General features: G+C 39.8%; 1 protein-coding gene across 4 annotated transcripts in view; it reads right to left on the minus strand.

Annotated features, from left to right (window-relative positions):
• The window catches only part of Sfxn2 (sideroflexin 2), a 401,343-nt gene that overhangs the window by 124,204 nt on the left and 259,817 nt on the right, over positions 1-17,322 (minus strand). For all 4 annotated transcript variants that reach the window (XM_090392729.1, XM_090392730.1, XM_090392732.1 and 1 more), the window contains exon 7: positions 10,071-10,131. In XM_090392729.1, the coding sequence (XP_090248855.1) occupies positions 10,071-10,131 (61 nt within the window). The remainder of the gene's footprint in view (positions 1-10,070; positions 10,132-17,322) is intronic.

Raw genomic sequence — 17,322 nt, forward strand, 5'->3', positions numbered from 1 at the left:
TATTCAACCAGAAATACTCAAATATGTTGGTATAAACGTTTTACAGTGGCTGCACTACAGTGTTCAGAAGGCCTGGATAGAGGAACAAATTCCAGGTGATTGGAGTAGAGCTCTCATAGTACCCATATATAAAAAGTGAAATAAAACTGAATGTGAGAATTACAGGGATATTTCTCTACTGAGTGTTCCTGTAATATTTATGCAAGTATATACCTGAGAAACGACTGAGAAGGATTGTGGAATAAAAGCTTGGTGAAGAACTAGCTGCATTCAGGTCAAAATAGACGATCAGGATCAGATTTTCACTTTATGACAAATAGTTGAGAGGTCATGGGAATATAACAAAGATCAGTATTTAAGTTTTGTTGACTTGCAAAAGGCATATGATAAGGTGCCAAGAGAAAAGCTATTCAAAACACTGCAGCTATATGGTGTCAATGGTGCATTATATCAAGCAATGCTTAGTCTTTATTTGAGTTGTAAGTCAGCAGTTAGAACTGAAGGAAGTACAGGAAGATGGTTTAATGTTAAATCTGGTGTCAAACAAGGATGTACAGTATTACCTCTGTTATTCATTATCTATATGGATTGCATTATGAAAGAAAATGGTATTAAACCTGATATCAAAATTGGAGATGTTAATGTCAGCTCCTTGCTTTATGCAGATGATGTTATACTTCTAAATAAATCTGCTACAAGTCTGCAAGATTCCCTGACTAAATTGAATAACTGTTGTAGTAGATATGGTATGAAAGTCATCAATAACAAGACAAAGACAATGAAAATAGGCAGAAGCATTGACTGCAATGTGAATGGAGAAGCTATAGAACAAATAAAACATTATAGCTACTTAGACATGATTTTTAGTGAAGATTGTAAATTAAATATGGAAATAGACAACAGAATCAACAGATCCTGGAGGCAGACCCTTAATTCTCAGGATCTGCCTCCAGTCAAAGTCAGCAGAATGTACAAAGTAGACAAGACTCCCATGCCATTAGTCCTAGTAGAATTCATAAAATTTAGAAATATATCTACAAGTTAAAAACAGTCTGTGGACTCATCACACCAGAACCACTCCGGAAAAGATTATCTTCCGGGCAGTGCCATAGGTGCCAGAAGCTTGGCCATGCCCAGAATCTATGTAGAGCAGAATATAGATGTTTGAAATATGGGGACAGTCACCCAACCAATACCTGCACAAAGCCGAGGACCACCTTGGCCAAATGTGCCAATCAGCCCTCCTCCTACAGTATAAGAACACCAGAGGCCCAGGTATCAAAACCGGAGACTCAGTGGCCACAGTCAGAGACCTCCAAAAATAGAGACACCCAAAAGCAAATAAGAAGTTATGCCAATGTGACCCGTACAAATAGACCAATACCAGAACAAAATCAACCAATAGCACCTAAAAATTTAACAGCTGTTATTACGGCCTCACTAGCAAACATGCTACAAGATTTCAGTCTGTCAAACCCTACTGCAACCTCCACTAAAAGATTTCCTCGTGAAACACAGGTCATCCTCACAGCGCTCATAAATGAATAGTAACAAACTCATTCCAGCATCTCTTCAGATCGTTGCATGGAATGCAATGGCCTCAAAAACAAAATTCTGGAACTCCGAGATTTCACATATAGGTATCAACCAGATGTTATATTAATGTGAAACTCATTTAAGACCCTCAAACAATTCTAAAATAAGGGGTTATCACCTATACAGAAATGACAGATTACTCAACAGAGGTGGCGGCACTGCCATCTTCATTAAAAATTACATTAAGCACCACTCTGTGAGCAATCCTTCAACCACTAACCTTGAGATCACAGGCGTGGAAGTAGTCACCAGCTCCACTGGCAAACTGAAAATCTACTCAGCTTACAACCCTCCCCAAAAATCTCTACTACACTTTGACCTAAATGCCATCTTATACATCAGAGAGCACACCATTATAGTCGAGGATCTGAACTCCAAGCACCCTGTGTGGAATTGCACAACCACCAACAACAATGGTTGCATCCTTTCCAATTACTTAGAATCAAGCAACGCAGTTGTGGCAGGCCCCACTGAACCAACTCATCTCAGTACGTTTGGCACTGCTGACATCCTGGATATAGCTATCCTGCAGGATATCAAACTTCAATACAGCATCATATCTATGGATGAACTATCATCCGATCACAACCCAATTCTACTACAGCTGGGAAAACAAGAATACCTGTCTCCTCCTTCTCACTCCTACATAGCATGGGAAAGACTGTCAACAGCACTCAAGGATTATATTGGACCTGTTCCTCACATATGCGCAAAAGAAGAAGTAGAAACTGTAGTTACAAATCTCACACAACAAATTAATTCTGCTATAACGGTAGCTACTTCCTACAAATCTGCCTGCAGAGCCAGATCGTTTGCCTGAAGACATCATGAACTTGATCAGAGACAAAAACAGAGCTAGGGAAAGGTTCCATAACATGTGTGCACCACAAGATAAAACAGCTCTAAACAGGCTAAATGGGGCAGTAAGAGATGCACTCAAAGCTCATAGAGACCAAGTATGGGAAGAAAAGTTAGCTTCTATTTCACCTACCGTCACTCCATCTGGGGACTACTGAAAAATATCAAAAACAAAGACAGATCCCTTCTCCCAATATTCTCTGACCAGGGCCTTGCTCACACATATATAGACAAAGCAGAAGTTATAGCAAACAATTTGGAGGAGCAATGCAGGCCTTTGTATGAAAACCTTGACTTTGATCACATATATAAGATTCACAGCAAGGTCAGACACTCACTCAAACTTCCTGACACCAGCACTGACCATGATGCACCAACATCACCTGCCCAAATCCTGCAGAAAATAATAGTGAAACCCAACACAAGCAGAGACAAATCTAACAACAATGGAGGAACCAGGAGAACTGGAATCCCAGATCTCTAATGAAGATGATTCTGATGACGATATGAAATTCTAGGAGAGCAACATGGAGGATAGCAATACAACTCCCCCCCCCCCAGAATTCAGGGAGTTTTTTCGTAAAAGAAGCAACCCTCCCCCCAACCCTCTTAAAATGAACCAAAGTTTAAAAATTGCAACATTAAACATAAGCGGTCTGCACAATCCTCAGGCGCAAAGTGCTGTCTGGAGACTGATGCTAATGCATAATATCAACATTTTATTCTTACAAGAAACCCAATTTTACAAACACTGGGACATGGAGAACTTTTCGAGAAGCTACCTGGTCACCAGTTACTGGTGTTTCAGGGAAGCTCACTCGCAAGGGGTGGGGATACTAATTGCCCCCCCCCAATTGCGGGAGGGTTCTTCAATGTCCAGAAAGCTGCTATGGGACGTCTATTGTCTGTGGACTGGAAGTAAGGTGTCCGTAACACCCGGTTTGTGGCTGTCTATGCCCCGAATAGACCCCCATCAATGAAATGGTTTCTTTGCTGCACTGGAAAACTATTTTCTAGGTGCAACACCTAATCATGGCTGGCGACTGGAACTGTATAGAAGATGCACGATATGACTAAATAGGTGGAAACGCTAATAACGGAACTGGCGGTTTTGCAGCACTAAAACGTTAATGCGAAAACTTTGACCTTGTTGATATCTGGAGACAGCAGAATCCACTAAAAGTCGGAACAACGTGGTGCCGTGGTCAGATATCAACAAGGCTCTACAGGTTGATATCTACAGGTCAGATATCAACAAGGCTCTACAGTTTTTAGAACCACATGTTCTTGGGGTACGTCATATCGCTGTGAGAGGTCTGCTAACAGACCACAAAATGGTCCTATTAAAAATTAGAATATCAGAAATAATAGAAACAGCCAGAGTCCTTGGAGGCTCCCTCCCAATTTCCCCAGTCTTTTTAGCAATAAGCTACAGAACTTCTGTAACGAATGGAGGGAAATCAACTGGGACTGGGAAACCTGGCCACAGTTCAAGTCGCAGGCAAGGGAATACTTTCAGCAGTGTGGGCGTGAAAGCACACACCAACAGAGACAATGTCTGAGGGATCTCTATAGGGAGCTCGGCTGGTATGGCACCAACGAGCAAAGAGGAGTTCCCTGTAGCGATCTTATCAGACAGGCAGAAATCGAGCTACAGTCAAAAGCAGCAGAGTAGAGTCGAGGACCTCGATTTTCGAGCCAAGACTCTATCTCAGATATTTGGAAACACCTTCCGCTGCTTTCTACGATCAACAACAGGTGACGGCAAATGACGAGCGAACAGTTTACCAGATCAAAAAGAATGGCCAACTGCTAAAATCAACAACTGAAATACTTCACCTTTTCCATCAGCAGTACCTCAGCGCTTTTTCTGATCAGCAGAGCACAGATGCTTTCAGTGAGTGGGACATCACACATCTTCCCAAGCATCTTAGTGCTCTGCATGACAGGCCGATAACTGCTGAGGAAATAAAAAAAGCTTGCAAAACAATGAAGACAAGAAAAACCCCAGGGTTAGATGGGTTAGGGATAGAATTCTACCGATCTATCTGGGACTATGCACTACCACTTTTAGTAAAAATATTTCACAAATTCCTCACTTCGGGAAATATTTCCGAGGAATTTGTTAAAAGCTACACAATTTTTATCCCAAAGAAAGATTGAGATTGCACCTTGGCAGATAGCTGGCGACCAATTCGGATTACAAAATATTGCAAAATTTATCTGCAGCCACATCAAATGCGCTATAGAAAGAATCATAACAAGCTCCCAGGTTTACGGAATACCGGGTAGATCGATGGAATTAAATCTCTTTTTCTTAAGAGATCTAATTCGTCTGGCCAAAAACAAAAATTACCCTTTGGCACTTCTCTTTACAGATCTGGAAAATACATCAGACACATACTTGCAGGACATCCTTCAGAAAATAGGTGTGGGCTGGAAGCTTTGGTGAACAATCAAAAACATCTACGCAGAGGCCTCCACCCAAATAGCTATCAACGAGTTCCTCTTGGAACCCATTCCCATTAAAAAGGGGATAGGGTAGGGCTGCCCACTAAGCCCTCTACTCTTCTCACTCACGTTAGAACCCCTCATAAGAAAAATAGATAACTCCCCTGCAGTTAGAGGAATACCGTTACCCTAGTCTCCAGACAGAGCAAAATTGTAGCATATGCCGATGATGGCGACGCTAGGAAACTCTGGGTCCATCCACATTTATTTCAGCATTTTGCAAAAATTCAGCATGGCTAGTGGTCTTCGCGTTAATAATTCAAAGACAAAAATTAAAATTTTTGGAATTTTCCATAGAAATAACCTTCCCTGCAGCTTAGTCCCGCAAACTCAGCCCCTAACAGTACTAGGTGACCCATTCACGGCGAGCCACCCGGTACTGCCTGTTAAGAAATTGCAGAGGAGTGCACAAAGGAACTAAAACCATTTAAACCCAATTATTTCTCCTTCTACGGAAGAACAGTAATAATAAAAACAGTAATAATCCCCATGCTAATGCATACAATAAATATAACTAATATAAAGTTGAGGGAGACAGTTGAGTGTGTGAATGTGTGTAATATGCCCAAGCGAGTAGGAAAGACCATGAATCAGAATGGGATAGTTAGTATAAGGCATCAAAATAAGGATGGGACAAATCGGCTTCTGCAATTCATGTATACTCATGCCAGACGTATTAGGAACAAGAAGGAAGAATTTTTGGCCTTGGTTGGCACTTCCAGACCACAGGTTATTGGCATTAGTGAATCATGACTGACTGTAGATGACACAGCTAGTGGGATTGAATGTGAGAGAGTATGGTGTGTTCAGGAGTGACAGGGAGAATAAAATGGGGTGAGGAGTGTTATTGATGAAAGCTGTAACTGGTAATTAATTTACGGAATTAACAACGCATATAAAGTAAATTAATCAAGACTACCAAAGACTACCAAATTAGCCCGCAAGAGGGCACCATTAGGACTTTAGGAACAAAATTAGTGTCTTAATTTCTTCCTCATTTGCTTTGTTAGTTCCTTTAGTGCACATACCACATTTGAGGCTATTTGGTGTGAGATTGAAACTAGCAGAAAAAATTATTCAGTTAGTGCTGCTATAGACCAGGTGATGGAATAGATGGTGGAGATAGTATGCATAAGCAAATAGAAGAAATGAGTGGAAGGAGGGTAATTATTATGGGTGATTTCAACTATGGTAACATTGATTGGAAGGAGGAGTGTACACATGGGAGGAAGGAATTAGATTTTATGTGGTTATTAAGGGATAACTATTTGCTACAACATATAATGGAAAATATTAGGGGTCAGAGCGTGCTTGACCTAGTAATTGCATCCGAGAATTTGGCTGTAATGAATATGACCATGTTGCCACGAATTGGTAAGAGTGATCATAGGGTTTTGACTTGGGAGGTGGATAAAGGTCTGGAATTTACAATTAAGACAGGGTACATGTTGAATTATTGGGCTGGTAAGTATGACAAGCTTAGTAGTTTGGTTCAGTGCCATGGCATGTACAACTGCAAGGGCTAGAAGCCCTTGCAGTTGTACATGGGATAGTGCATGGGAGGCAGTTAAGAAGTGTTTGCATGAAGCAATGGCTGACTGCATAGAGTCCGAATAATAAATCAAGTAGGGGTTAAATGGATGAATAATACCATTAAGCTTGAGCTGCAAAAAAAGAAACAAATATGGAGAGAATTTAAGGAGAAAGGTGAACGGTAGGCACACGAACAGTATAAAGCGCAGGCCAGAAGGGTAATGAGTGTGGTAAGAAAAGCAAAAAAGGATAAGAAACCTAAAGAGAATCCCAAACAGTTTTTTCGATATGTTGCAAGTAAAAGAAAAAATGTATATGGCAGAATGATTTTAAAGAATGCCGATGGTAGGGAGGTAACTGAATCAGTTGATATAGTTGAATTACTGAGCGAGCACTTTGCAAGAATATATCATCTAGGTGGTGACATTGCAGAAATGAATGAACCAATAGATTATACGGGAACTGTGGTGAATGAAGTGGAGGTGAGTAGTCTACTAACAAAACCTCAATGTCAATACATTTGTAGAATTGGATGGTATACCAGCTCGTGTCGTATGTGAAGCAGCTAAAGAATTGTCAGTGCCCTTGACCATTTTGTTTAATTTGAGTCTTGGGTCTGGGTTAGTCCCTAGGGGATGGAAAGAGGGGAAAATAGTTCCACTGCATAAAGAAGGTACCAAGACTGCTGTTGTAAATTACTGACTGATTAGCATATCAGGAATCATTGTCTAGGTCTTGGAGAAATTAGTTAAGAGATGAATACAAGATTGGATAGATGAAAATGGGATACTGTATGGGGGAAAACATGGTTTTTGTGAAGGATAGATCATGCCTCAGTAACTTGCTCACGTTTTATAACACAGTGATGGCTGAACTGGATAAGCGTAATGGGTTTTCAATGATTCTACTGGACCTTGAAAAGGCCTCTGACAGGATACCACATGGAACTCTAATCAGTAAACTGGAGCAGATGGGGATGGATATAGAGCTGGTGAGATGGATAGGAGGGTGGTTGATGGAGAGATACCAGAGAGTGGTTTATTCAGGAAGTGAGTCCAAAAGATGACTTGTAACTAGTGGTGTGCCGAAAGGTTCTGTTCTTGGACCACTAATTTTCAATTTGTTCATGAACGATATAGGAAAGGATCTGAGAGGAAGCGTTCACTTGTTTGCTGATGATGCAAAGTTGGGTAGAGCAACTGTGAGTGCACAGGATATCAAAATTTTGCAAGATGATTTGAATAGTTTGAAGGACTGGGCTAAGGAAAATGGATGTCAATTTAATGTGGCAAAGTGTAAGGTTATGCATTTTGGGGTGAAAAGATTAACAGCAGTATATCACATTGGTGGAATCATACTCCAGGAGATTGATGAGGCCAGGGATTTGGGCGTGTTGGTGGATAGGGAGTTGAAGTTTAGGGGACACATCGCAAAAGTGGCTAAATCACCTCATCAAATCACTTGGCTTCTGAAAAATACTTTAACAAGCAGAGACAAACAAGTTATTGTTCCTCTGTATCGAGCCTTGATAAGACCCCATCTAGACTACTGTGCCAGATATGGACGCCAGGGTTTCTTCTTGATGGGGAGGAGGTGGAGAGGATCCAGAGACGAGTGACCAAGATGATAGCAGGTCTGCAGAATGAACCTTATGAGAACAGGTTGAAGATTTGTGGGTTGCAAAAATTGGTTGATAGGCAGAAAAGAGGTGATATGATTCAGACATTCAAATTACTGAAGGGTTTTTATAGGATTAATCCGGAAGATAATTTTGAGAATAGGACTGGTGGTGGTGGGAGGACTAGGGGCCATACATGGAAGCTGGGCAAGAATGTCGTTAGCAGGAGTGTTAGAGCTAGGTTTTTTACTTGGAGAGTGGTGAATGAGTGGAATAAGCTGCCAGAGTCTGTTGTGGGTACTATAATCGTGAATGACTTCAAGGCGAGGTATGATAGATACTGTGTGAATGTCGAATAGTTGTTCTTGATATGATGTTAGGGCCTCCCCTGATGAGTCTGTCGACTCCTAGGAGTTTCCCTGAAATAATAATAATAATAATAATAATAATAATAATAATAAAACCAAGAGAATCAACTTTACAGAACACTAGAAAGTATTTTTAACTTGGGTATAATTATGTTAAAGATACCAAGCAATTTTAACCTGGTTTTACTCCATTTTTCCCAAGTGAGCAAACAGACAAAATGTCAAGTTTGCGCCCGCAATTGATGCAAGACTAGCTGATCCCACAGGTAGTGCAAGACCAAGGCAACTCGTGGTAAAGGTGGAGCAAGCTCTGATCACTAATCTTAATATTTACCCTTAATGCCAAAACACATCTCCAAGAAGGGAATGTATGATGTTTTGTATTAAAGGCAAGGGGCCACTACCCAGAACCGGTCTGGGTAGTGGTCCCTTGTTTTTTTTTCTTTTTTCTGGGAAAAAAAAAAAACGGCTTAAGTTTATACTAAAACAGTTTATACTAAAACTTAAGTTTATACTAAAAGATGACCCTCCATAGACACCTGGTTAGTTAAATTGTTAATTTAAAATTATTTTACGAGTGCAAATAAGATAAGTTTATTTCAAAGTTTTTTTTTACAGAACAGTTGCAAGGAGATGATGTTCACAGACCTTTTAGCCACAACCTCTGGGTTATACAGCTAAACAGGTTGAATGAGGACTCTTTACTACCTCCTACAATCATACTCTACCTTTCGTTCTCTTCCCCTCTTACCACCTGCTGACTCTCAGCATACTCCAAAGGCTGATGACGAAAGACATGAACTCCCATTCTACCTACTCACATGAGACTTCAATAAAGGTTGAAAATGGTTTGACCTTCTCTCATAATGTAGTTTATTTCAAAGTTTTTTTTACAGAACAGTTGCAAGGAGATGATGTTCACAGACCTTTTAGCCACAACCTCTGGGTTATACAGCTAAACAGGTTGAATGAGGACTCTTTACTACCTCCTACAATCATACTCTACCTTTCGTTCTCTTCCCCTCTTACCACCTGCTGACTCTCAGCATACTCCAAAGGCCGATGACGAAAGACATGAACTCCCATTCTACCTACTCACATGAGACTTCAATTAAAGGTTGAAAATGGTTTGACCTTCTCTCATAATGTAGAACAGTAATACAGCTCCTAGGAGCTGGGTTTCACATTATGGGTAAATACCAAGAATAGTGATCGGAGCTTGCTCCACCCTTACTATGAGTTGCCTCAGCAACTCATAGTAAGGGTGGAGCAAGGTATTTGCTTACGCTTGGACTCGCCAAACTTTATATAGTTTCTATATTCGGCATGAAACTCTTTGAGTTTCTTATTCGGCTATGAAACAATATGGGATGTAATATCCCTTAACTTAAATAAGTTCACGTCGCTGAATTGAAGCCTTTGGATCTTCATATAATTAGTAATAGGTAAATACTTTTTTAGTTTTCTTTTCATATCCTTTAAACTTTCAATTTTTCCTGCTATCAATGAGTACTGCCACCTATTTTTTTTTTTATTTAACAAAAAAATACTATATATATAATGCAATGTTAAAAATAAATTCTTACCTTTGATTTTGTTAATTTGTTTCCATTTTCATCAAACACTAATATTCCCTCTGATAACTCACTAAATAAACAAAACATTAAAGATTTCTTTACAAAATAAATCTAGCAGAGAAAAGTATAAAGCATAAAATCACTTTCAATTCAAAATCATTTAGAAAGTAAACCGATAAAAAAAAAAAAAACTTAAATATATCAGCAGTTTGCAATTTTGTGTGCACTATGAGTCATTATAATTATATACGAATTCTCAATCAAATAAAATAATTGCTATGGAGAAAATAATATAAATAGTATAAACAAAGATGGGATGTAGAATTTATGCTTGGTGAGGATGTATTGTTGGAGGTGGAGGAAATAAGAGATCTTGGGGTGATAGTGGATAAGGATATAAAATTTAGTGGACACACTGCCAAAACTGTGAAAATAACACAAAGAAATCTGGGAATGATGCAGAGAACACTGACCTGTAGAAGTAAGGAGATTCTTGTTCTATTTTATTAGACCACACATGGACTACTGTGCACAGATATCATCTCCTGTTTTCAAAAGGACGAAAAAATGTTGGAAAAGGTCCAGAGGTGACTTACTAAAGTAGATTATGATCTCTGGAATGTTGAATATGAGGAAAGGTTCTGAAGATGCAATTTATAGAGTCTGGTGGATAGGAGGAACAGGGGTGATATGACAGAGACCTTCAAGTTGATAAGGGGTTGTTATAGAATCAATGTTGGAGAAGCTTTATAGCAAATGGTGAGAGATTAGGGGAGAACCCGAGGTCATCCCTGGAAGCTGTATAAGGAGGGGTGAGCAGGGGAGTGAGAAGCAGGTTTTTTGCATACAGAGTTGTGAATGATTGGAATGCCTTGCCTGAGAGGGTGGTGTCTGCAGAGAATTTGAGTTTGTTTAAGGCATGGTATGATGAATTATGTGTATGACAAAAGGACCTCCTAGATGAGTCTTTGACTCCATGGAGATTTTGGGATAATAATAACAATAATAATAACTCATTGTAACCTACCTCCACAAAACTCAGTATCTTTTTCTACTCAGATTATTACATAAACAACTGTTAACTCTATACAGTTGGTTCTCGCCAAGGAAATCCCATAGGGATCACAGAAACAGTTTGATATAGCAGATGCTTTGCTATAATGATCTTTTAGCATAGCATTCTAACCACACGACTCTTGTCAGGCTTTTCGAAGTGAATTTGTTATAATGGTTCTTGTTAAAGTGAAAGATGACTGTAAATCAGAAATCTATCATATTACAAAATATTATTCTCATATTTGGACAGTTCACCAAAAACAAACACTAAAAATTCTTGATGTTCCAGGTAAGAGAAGAAGGAATTTTCCTCTGTAAGCATTAAAAATTAAACAGCTGATAGTCAGCATTGGTTGCCATCTAACTTCAAACCATATGAACCAACCGTGCACTCTTCTTCCATCTATGTCTGTCCTTCAGAACAGTCATCACATCTTCTCAAAGGACTCCACCTCTTCCAGAAACATATCAGCTCATTTCTTCTTCCTTATGAAATGTCCACATGATGTTGATGTGCTATAGGTTTTGCAACTGCTTATGTATGGCTGATATATATATATATATATATATATATATATATATATATATATATATATATATATATATATATATATAGAAATAAATAAAATAAAAGAGATTAAAACACCAGCATAACACTGTATAAAATATTCGCATCAGTATAAGCATACCAATAATTTTATATAATTTAGTATAAGATGCCACATTTTCAGAAAATACACTCTTGGCTGAGAGCATCTTCAGGAGGTTATTTAACATAAGCGAAAAGCCAAAAAAAATAAATAAATAAATTGGCAAGCATCCTCCATTTTTTACTTAGAGGAAAATTACTTTGACAGATTGTTCAAGGAATCTTCTGACATCATTCGCTAAAAAGGCACACTAAATAGAAATCAAGAAATGGTCCTTCATGACATTTGGAAATCATTAATTGATATGCATAACATTCAAGACCTCTCCTATACTATGCCAGCAATCACATACAGAGTTTACACAACAATGTAGAGGCTGCTCATAACTGCCTAATGATGCATGTGATTAAACTATCATTCCAGTTTTTTCATTTTATAGAAATAGCAGCTGTTGGAAAATGTTTAATTTTTTTGTCAGTTTTTTACATAAGTAAAAAACTGACAAAAGATGCTGTCAGCCATATAGACAGTGAAACATGTCAAGGAAATACATCTAGCATTAATAAAAAAATCTATGAGTTAAAACCTGGTTATTTATTATTCGTATTATTATGTGATTATCATTATTTTTTTATAATAGACTTCCAAAGAGCCAAAAGCTTGAACAAAGGAGGTACACATTAATATATTACGCATAATAATACCATAATAATACAAACAAAGCTCGATAAACTATGCTTCAAATGCATTCAATGTTGTCCAGATTCATCATACTGTCAAACAATGAATTTCACTCACCACCCAATCTCCATGCAAAGAACCTGCTCCTTACTCCTTTGCTCATACCCCTCATTATACAGTTTTCAGGGATGAACTCAAGTTTTAATTCACTCTCCCATTCCATGAAACATTTCTTTCACATTTACCAGATAACAACCCCTTACCAACTGAAACATCTCAATCGTATCTCCTCTCCTCCTTCCATTCAAGGGGCTTGGCAAATTGCATTTCTTCAGCTTATCTTCATTCCCCACATTCCAAAGACCAGTAATACCTTATTCAATCTACTCTGGAAGCTTTCTAATATATCCTCAGCACCAGGGCCATACACTTTTCCTGAGGCAGGCAGGGTCCAATGTGCTAGAGTGCTCCTGGGTTCCTCCTTCATTTTTCAGGGCCTCCAGCTATAGGCTTGTGCACATGTACATAAATATGGCCCTGCTCAGCCCTATGAAAACCAGGTGACCAAATCCATGCACAGAAGAGAATGACAGTGAATGTGAGCTTACCAATAAGTGATAGTTTGGATATACAATTCATGATATTTTTATGTGACTGAGTATGTTTTATTTTTTTGATATATTTATACCATGTTGTGTGCACTCTATGGCTTCAGAAACTAGATGCTACCATCAACGCTAGTAGGCCTAAGCAGCTATACCACGTGAAATGGGAGGCATTGGAAAATTAGGCTATGAGAAAGAATTTTGCAGATGCATTTCCTCCAGGTTCAAAGAGATTCCCAAGCATACTGCAGATGTTGAGGAGGAATGGAAGCTGTTCAGAACAGCTGTCACTGCCTCTGCACTCTCATGCTGTGGCAGAAAGCGGCTCGGCGTGGCAACGGGCAGTGAGAAAAGGACACCTTGGTGGAACCAAGAAGTCCAAAAAACTGTCCGGGAAAAAAAGGAGTCCTACCTAACACGGCTTAGGGTCAGGTCACCGGAGATGCGTTTGAGGTATGCTGAGGCATGAAAAGCTGCTGCTGAGGCAGTAAAGACAGCAAAGCAGAAGGCTTGGGAATCCTTTGGAGAAAGATTAGACTCATCCTAGGCAAATGCAAACAATTCTGGCAGACCATCCGCCGCCTTCAAGGGAGGAAATCGTGCACAGCAAGGGAAATTAAGGCCTCTGATGGTGTACTTTTAACAACCAAGAAGGATATCCTCCACAGATGGAGGGAATACTTTGAGAGCCTTCTTAATCCAGGTGGCCCAGCAGCTGTGGACATCCAAGAGGTGCAGATCGGGGCAATGGCTAGTCTTACAACAGAACGGTCCATTTAGCAATAAAATCGGGCAAGGCTGCTGGCGATGATGAAATTCGGCCCGAAATACTAAAAGTCTTAAATCGAGACGGTGCTCTCTGGCTGACTCGAGTGTGTCAGGCTGCTTGGATATCTAGGCGAGCACCAAAGCAATGGCAGACAGGCATAATAATACCAGTCTTCAAGAAGGGAGACCAGAAGGATTGCAGTGACTATCGTGGCATCTCTCTGCTCAGCCTGCCTGGGAAAGAGTATGCTAGGTGCTTGGAAAGACGGTGCAGGAGCATAGTTGAGTCAAAGTTCCAGGAAGAACAATGTGGCTTTCATCCTGGTAGAAGCACAACTGACCAAATCTTCACTTTAAGGCAAGTCTTTGAGAAATCTTGGGAATATGCCAAGAATGTCTACACATGTTTTGTGGACTTGAAGAAGACATATGACCGGGTTCCTCGGGATAAGCTTTGGCAAGTAGTACAGGAGTATGGAATGGATGGCCAACTATTAGTTGCCATCAAGTCCCTGTATGAATGCCCAGAGTTTTGTGTCAGGGTAAACAGCACAAAGTCTGAACCTTTCACAGTCTCCGTTGGCCTCCAAGGATGTGTTCTGTCACCCCTCCTTTTCATAATATTTATGGACTGGATTGATAGGCACAGCCGAGGCAGTAAGTGTGTCAGAATTGGAAGATGTAGCATTGGACTTCTGCTTTTTGCAGATGACCTAGTTCTGCTTAGCTCTTCCACAGATGACCTCCAGCGGACCCTGGATAGGTTTATAGCTGTTTGTGCATGAAGAATGAAGGTCAGTCTGGCCAAAACTGAAACATTTGTGGTCTCAAGACAACCATCCCAGTGCACTCTACATGATAGAATGGTAACTGCTGCAGAAGACATTGTTGAGGTATTCCATGATCAATTTATAAGTGTGTTTCATCCTGATCAGGGTGGAATCATGAGGAACTTAAGTGCAGAGAACAAAGGAGAGAATAGCTTAATTGTGAGTGAACAAGAGGTATCTGAGGAAATAAATAACCTTGATGTTAATAAGGCAATAGGATTTGATGAAATATCACCACGCATCTTAAGAGAATGTTCCAGGGAAATGGCAGTAGCACTGGCATGCCTGTTTAACAAGAGTTTTGCAACACCACAGGTTCCAAGGGAGCGGGGAGCGGAAGGAGGATAAAATTGTTCAACTGCATAAAGGTGGTGTTAAGGCTGTAGTTTCAAATTATAGACCGGTCTGTATATCTGGAGTTGTGGTGAAGGTCCTGGAAAGACTGGTGAGAAGTAGGATACAGAAATGGGCTGATAACAGCAGTATTCTCTGTGGTTATCAGCATGAATTTGTTAAGGGGAGATCATGTTTCACTAACTTACTTATGAACTATAACTAGGTGACAAATACCTTGGACAGAGGAGATGCATATACAGTGGTGTACTTGGATTTTGCAAAGACTTTTGATAGACTGCCACATGACAAGCTCTTAATTAAATTGAAAGAGATGGGATCAGATAACAGACTTCTGTGTTGGATCAGTAACTGGCTGTCAGATAGGTATCAGAAAGTTGTATATGGGGGTGCAGTATCTTGAAAGAGACAGGTCATCAGTGGTGCGCCACAGGGATCAGTTTTGGGGGGCCATTGTTGTTCAATTTGTATGTTAATGATATTGGGTTGGGTTTAACTAGTGATATCTAGCTGTTTGCAGATGATGCAAACTGGGGAGAGCAATGCACAGTCAGGCTGATGTTAATACCTTACAAGAGGACTTGAACAGATTGCATGAATTGGCAGGTAAGTGGAATTGTCAGTTCACTGTTGCCAAGTGTAAGGTTTTGAGATTTGGTAAGCTACGATGGGATGCTAAGTATACACTTGGTGGGGAAACTTTAACAGAAGTAGAGGAGATGATAGATCTTGGTGTGATGGTGGACAAGGACCTGAAATTCAGGGGCCACATTTGCACAAGTTGTGAAGACATCACATCGACTAATGGCAATGATGCAGAGAACTCTGACATGCAGAAATAGAGAGGTTATGATTCCATTGTATAAAGCCTCGATCAGGCTTCATATGGATTATTGTGCACAGATATGGTTACTGGGTTTTCATGGTGATGAGTAGTGCTTTTTTTCTGGCAGTACGCAACGGTATGGAGGACCAGCACCTTTTTTCTTAAGTTTTTAAAAATTTGCGATTTATTGACAGCAAAATGTATTATAAATAGTCCAGTAGGTGGTACTGTGTTCACAAATTGAATTCTCAGTTTTGATTACTCATAAGTTGGTACCCTGCTTTCCTGTTTCGTAGGTTGGTACGTAACCAAAAACAGGAAGTTGTGTTCACTTCCAATTGCTTCCAATATCGGTTTATCAATTCTATATTCACTCTGCAACAGGCAGGTGTTCATGTGAGTTTTGAATTAATCTAAGTTAAATCACTGCAATCATTGTTCAAAATGAGTAAAATAAGTAGTTACTTTATGCCAATGAGAAAAAAAGTAAGGCTGAAGAAGCAGAAATTGTTGAATCTACTTGTGATCCTGTAAAACAGAAAACTAACACCGAAAATACACTTTGTGAAGAGAATCACGAAACCAAGACGAAGATCAAAACGTGGTCAAAAGGAAGCAGCTTCTGATAATGATTGGCCAGAATGTTGGATATTTTTGCAAAAAAATGACTTATGCAAGAGAAACGAGTGGCTGTATGTCAAGAATAAAATGTTGGGCTGCAAAGCGTGTTGTGATGTCGGAAGTCTTGTCATCAATAAACACATGGGAACGAAAATTTCAGCAGAGTGATCAAATGATAAAATCAGTCATTTTGGAGAATCTTGCAACAGTTAATGTCAGTGGACTAAAATTTCAGCGGAGTGGTCAAATGGTAAAATCAGTCATTTTGAAGAATCTCGCAACAGTTAATGTCAATAAAAAAAAAGATTTACGATCATAAGGAGAGCGCAGCGCACAAAGCATGCCAACAAAGCGAGATGACGGGGGTATATCGGAGGATATGTTAAAAGTGTGGAAGTTGCTGTAATAACATCTTCATGGTGAGTACCGGCACCTTTTTTTCCAGAAAAAAAGCACTGGCGACAAGGATATGTTGGAAAGGGTACAGAGATGATTTACAAAGGTAGTCAGTGGAATGTGGAGCATGAGGACAAATTGAGGGAATGTAAGTTGCAGAGCCTCATGAATAGGAGGAGGGGGGGGGGGATGATTGAGACATATAAACTGGTCAGGGGTTGTTATCAAGTAGACATGGAAGAGATTTTTCATAGAATTGGAGAGGGAAGTATAACAGGAGGCCATTGCTGGAAACTGTATAAGGAGAGTGTGAGCAAAGGAGTGAGAAGCAGGTTCTTTGCATAGAGGGTGGTTGATGAGCAGAATGCATTGCCTGAGTGTGTGTTGTGGATGTGGACACATTGAATCAGTTTAAGACATGGTTGGATGAGCATTGTATGCAATAGCGAGTACCTCCTACGATGACTCTCTGAC

This window comes from Typopeltis vanoorti, chromosome 5 (assembly GCF_054136105.1).
Source record: "Typopeltis vanoorti isolate ZY-2024b chromosome 5, IOZ_Tvanoo_1.0, whole genome shotgun sequence".
Taxonomy (NCBI): Eukaryota; Metazoa; Arthropoda; class Arachnida; order Uropygi; family Thelyphonidae; genus Typopeltis; species Typopeltis vanoorti.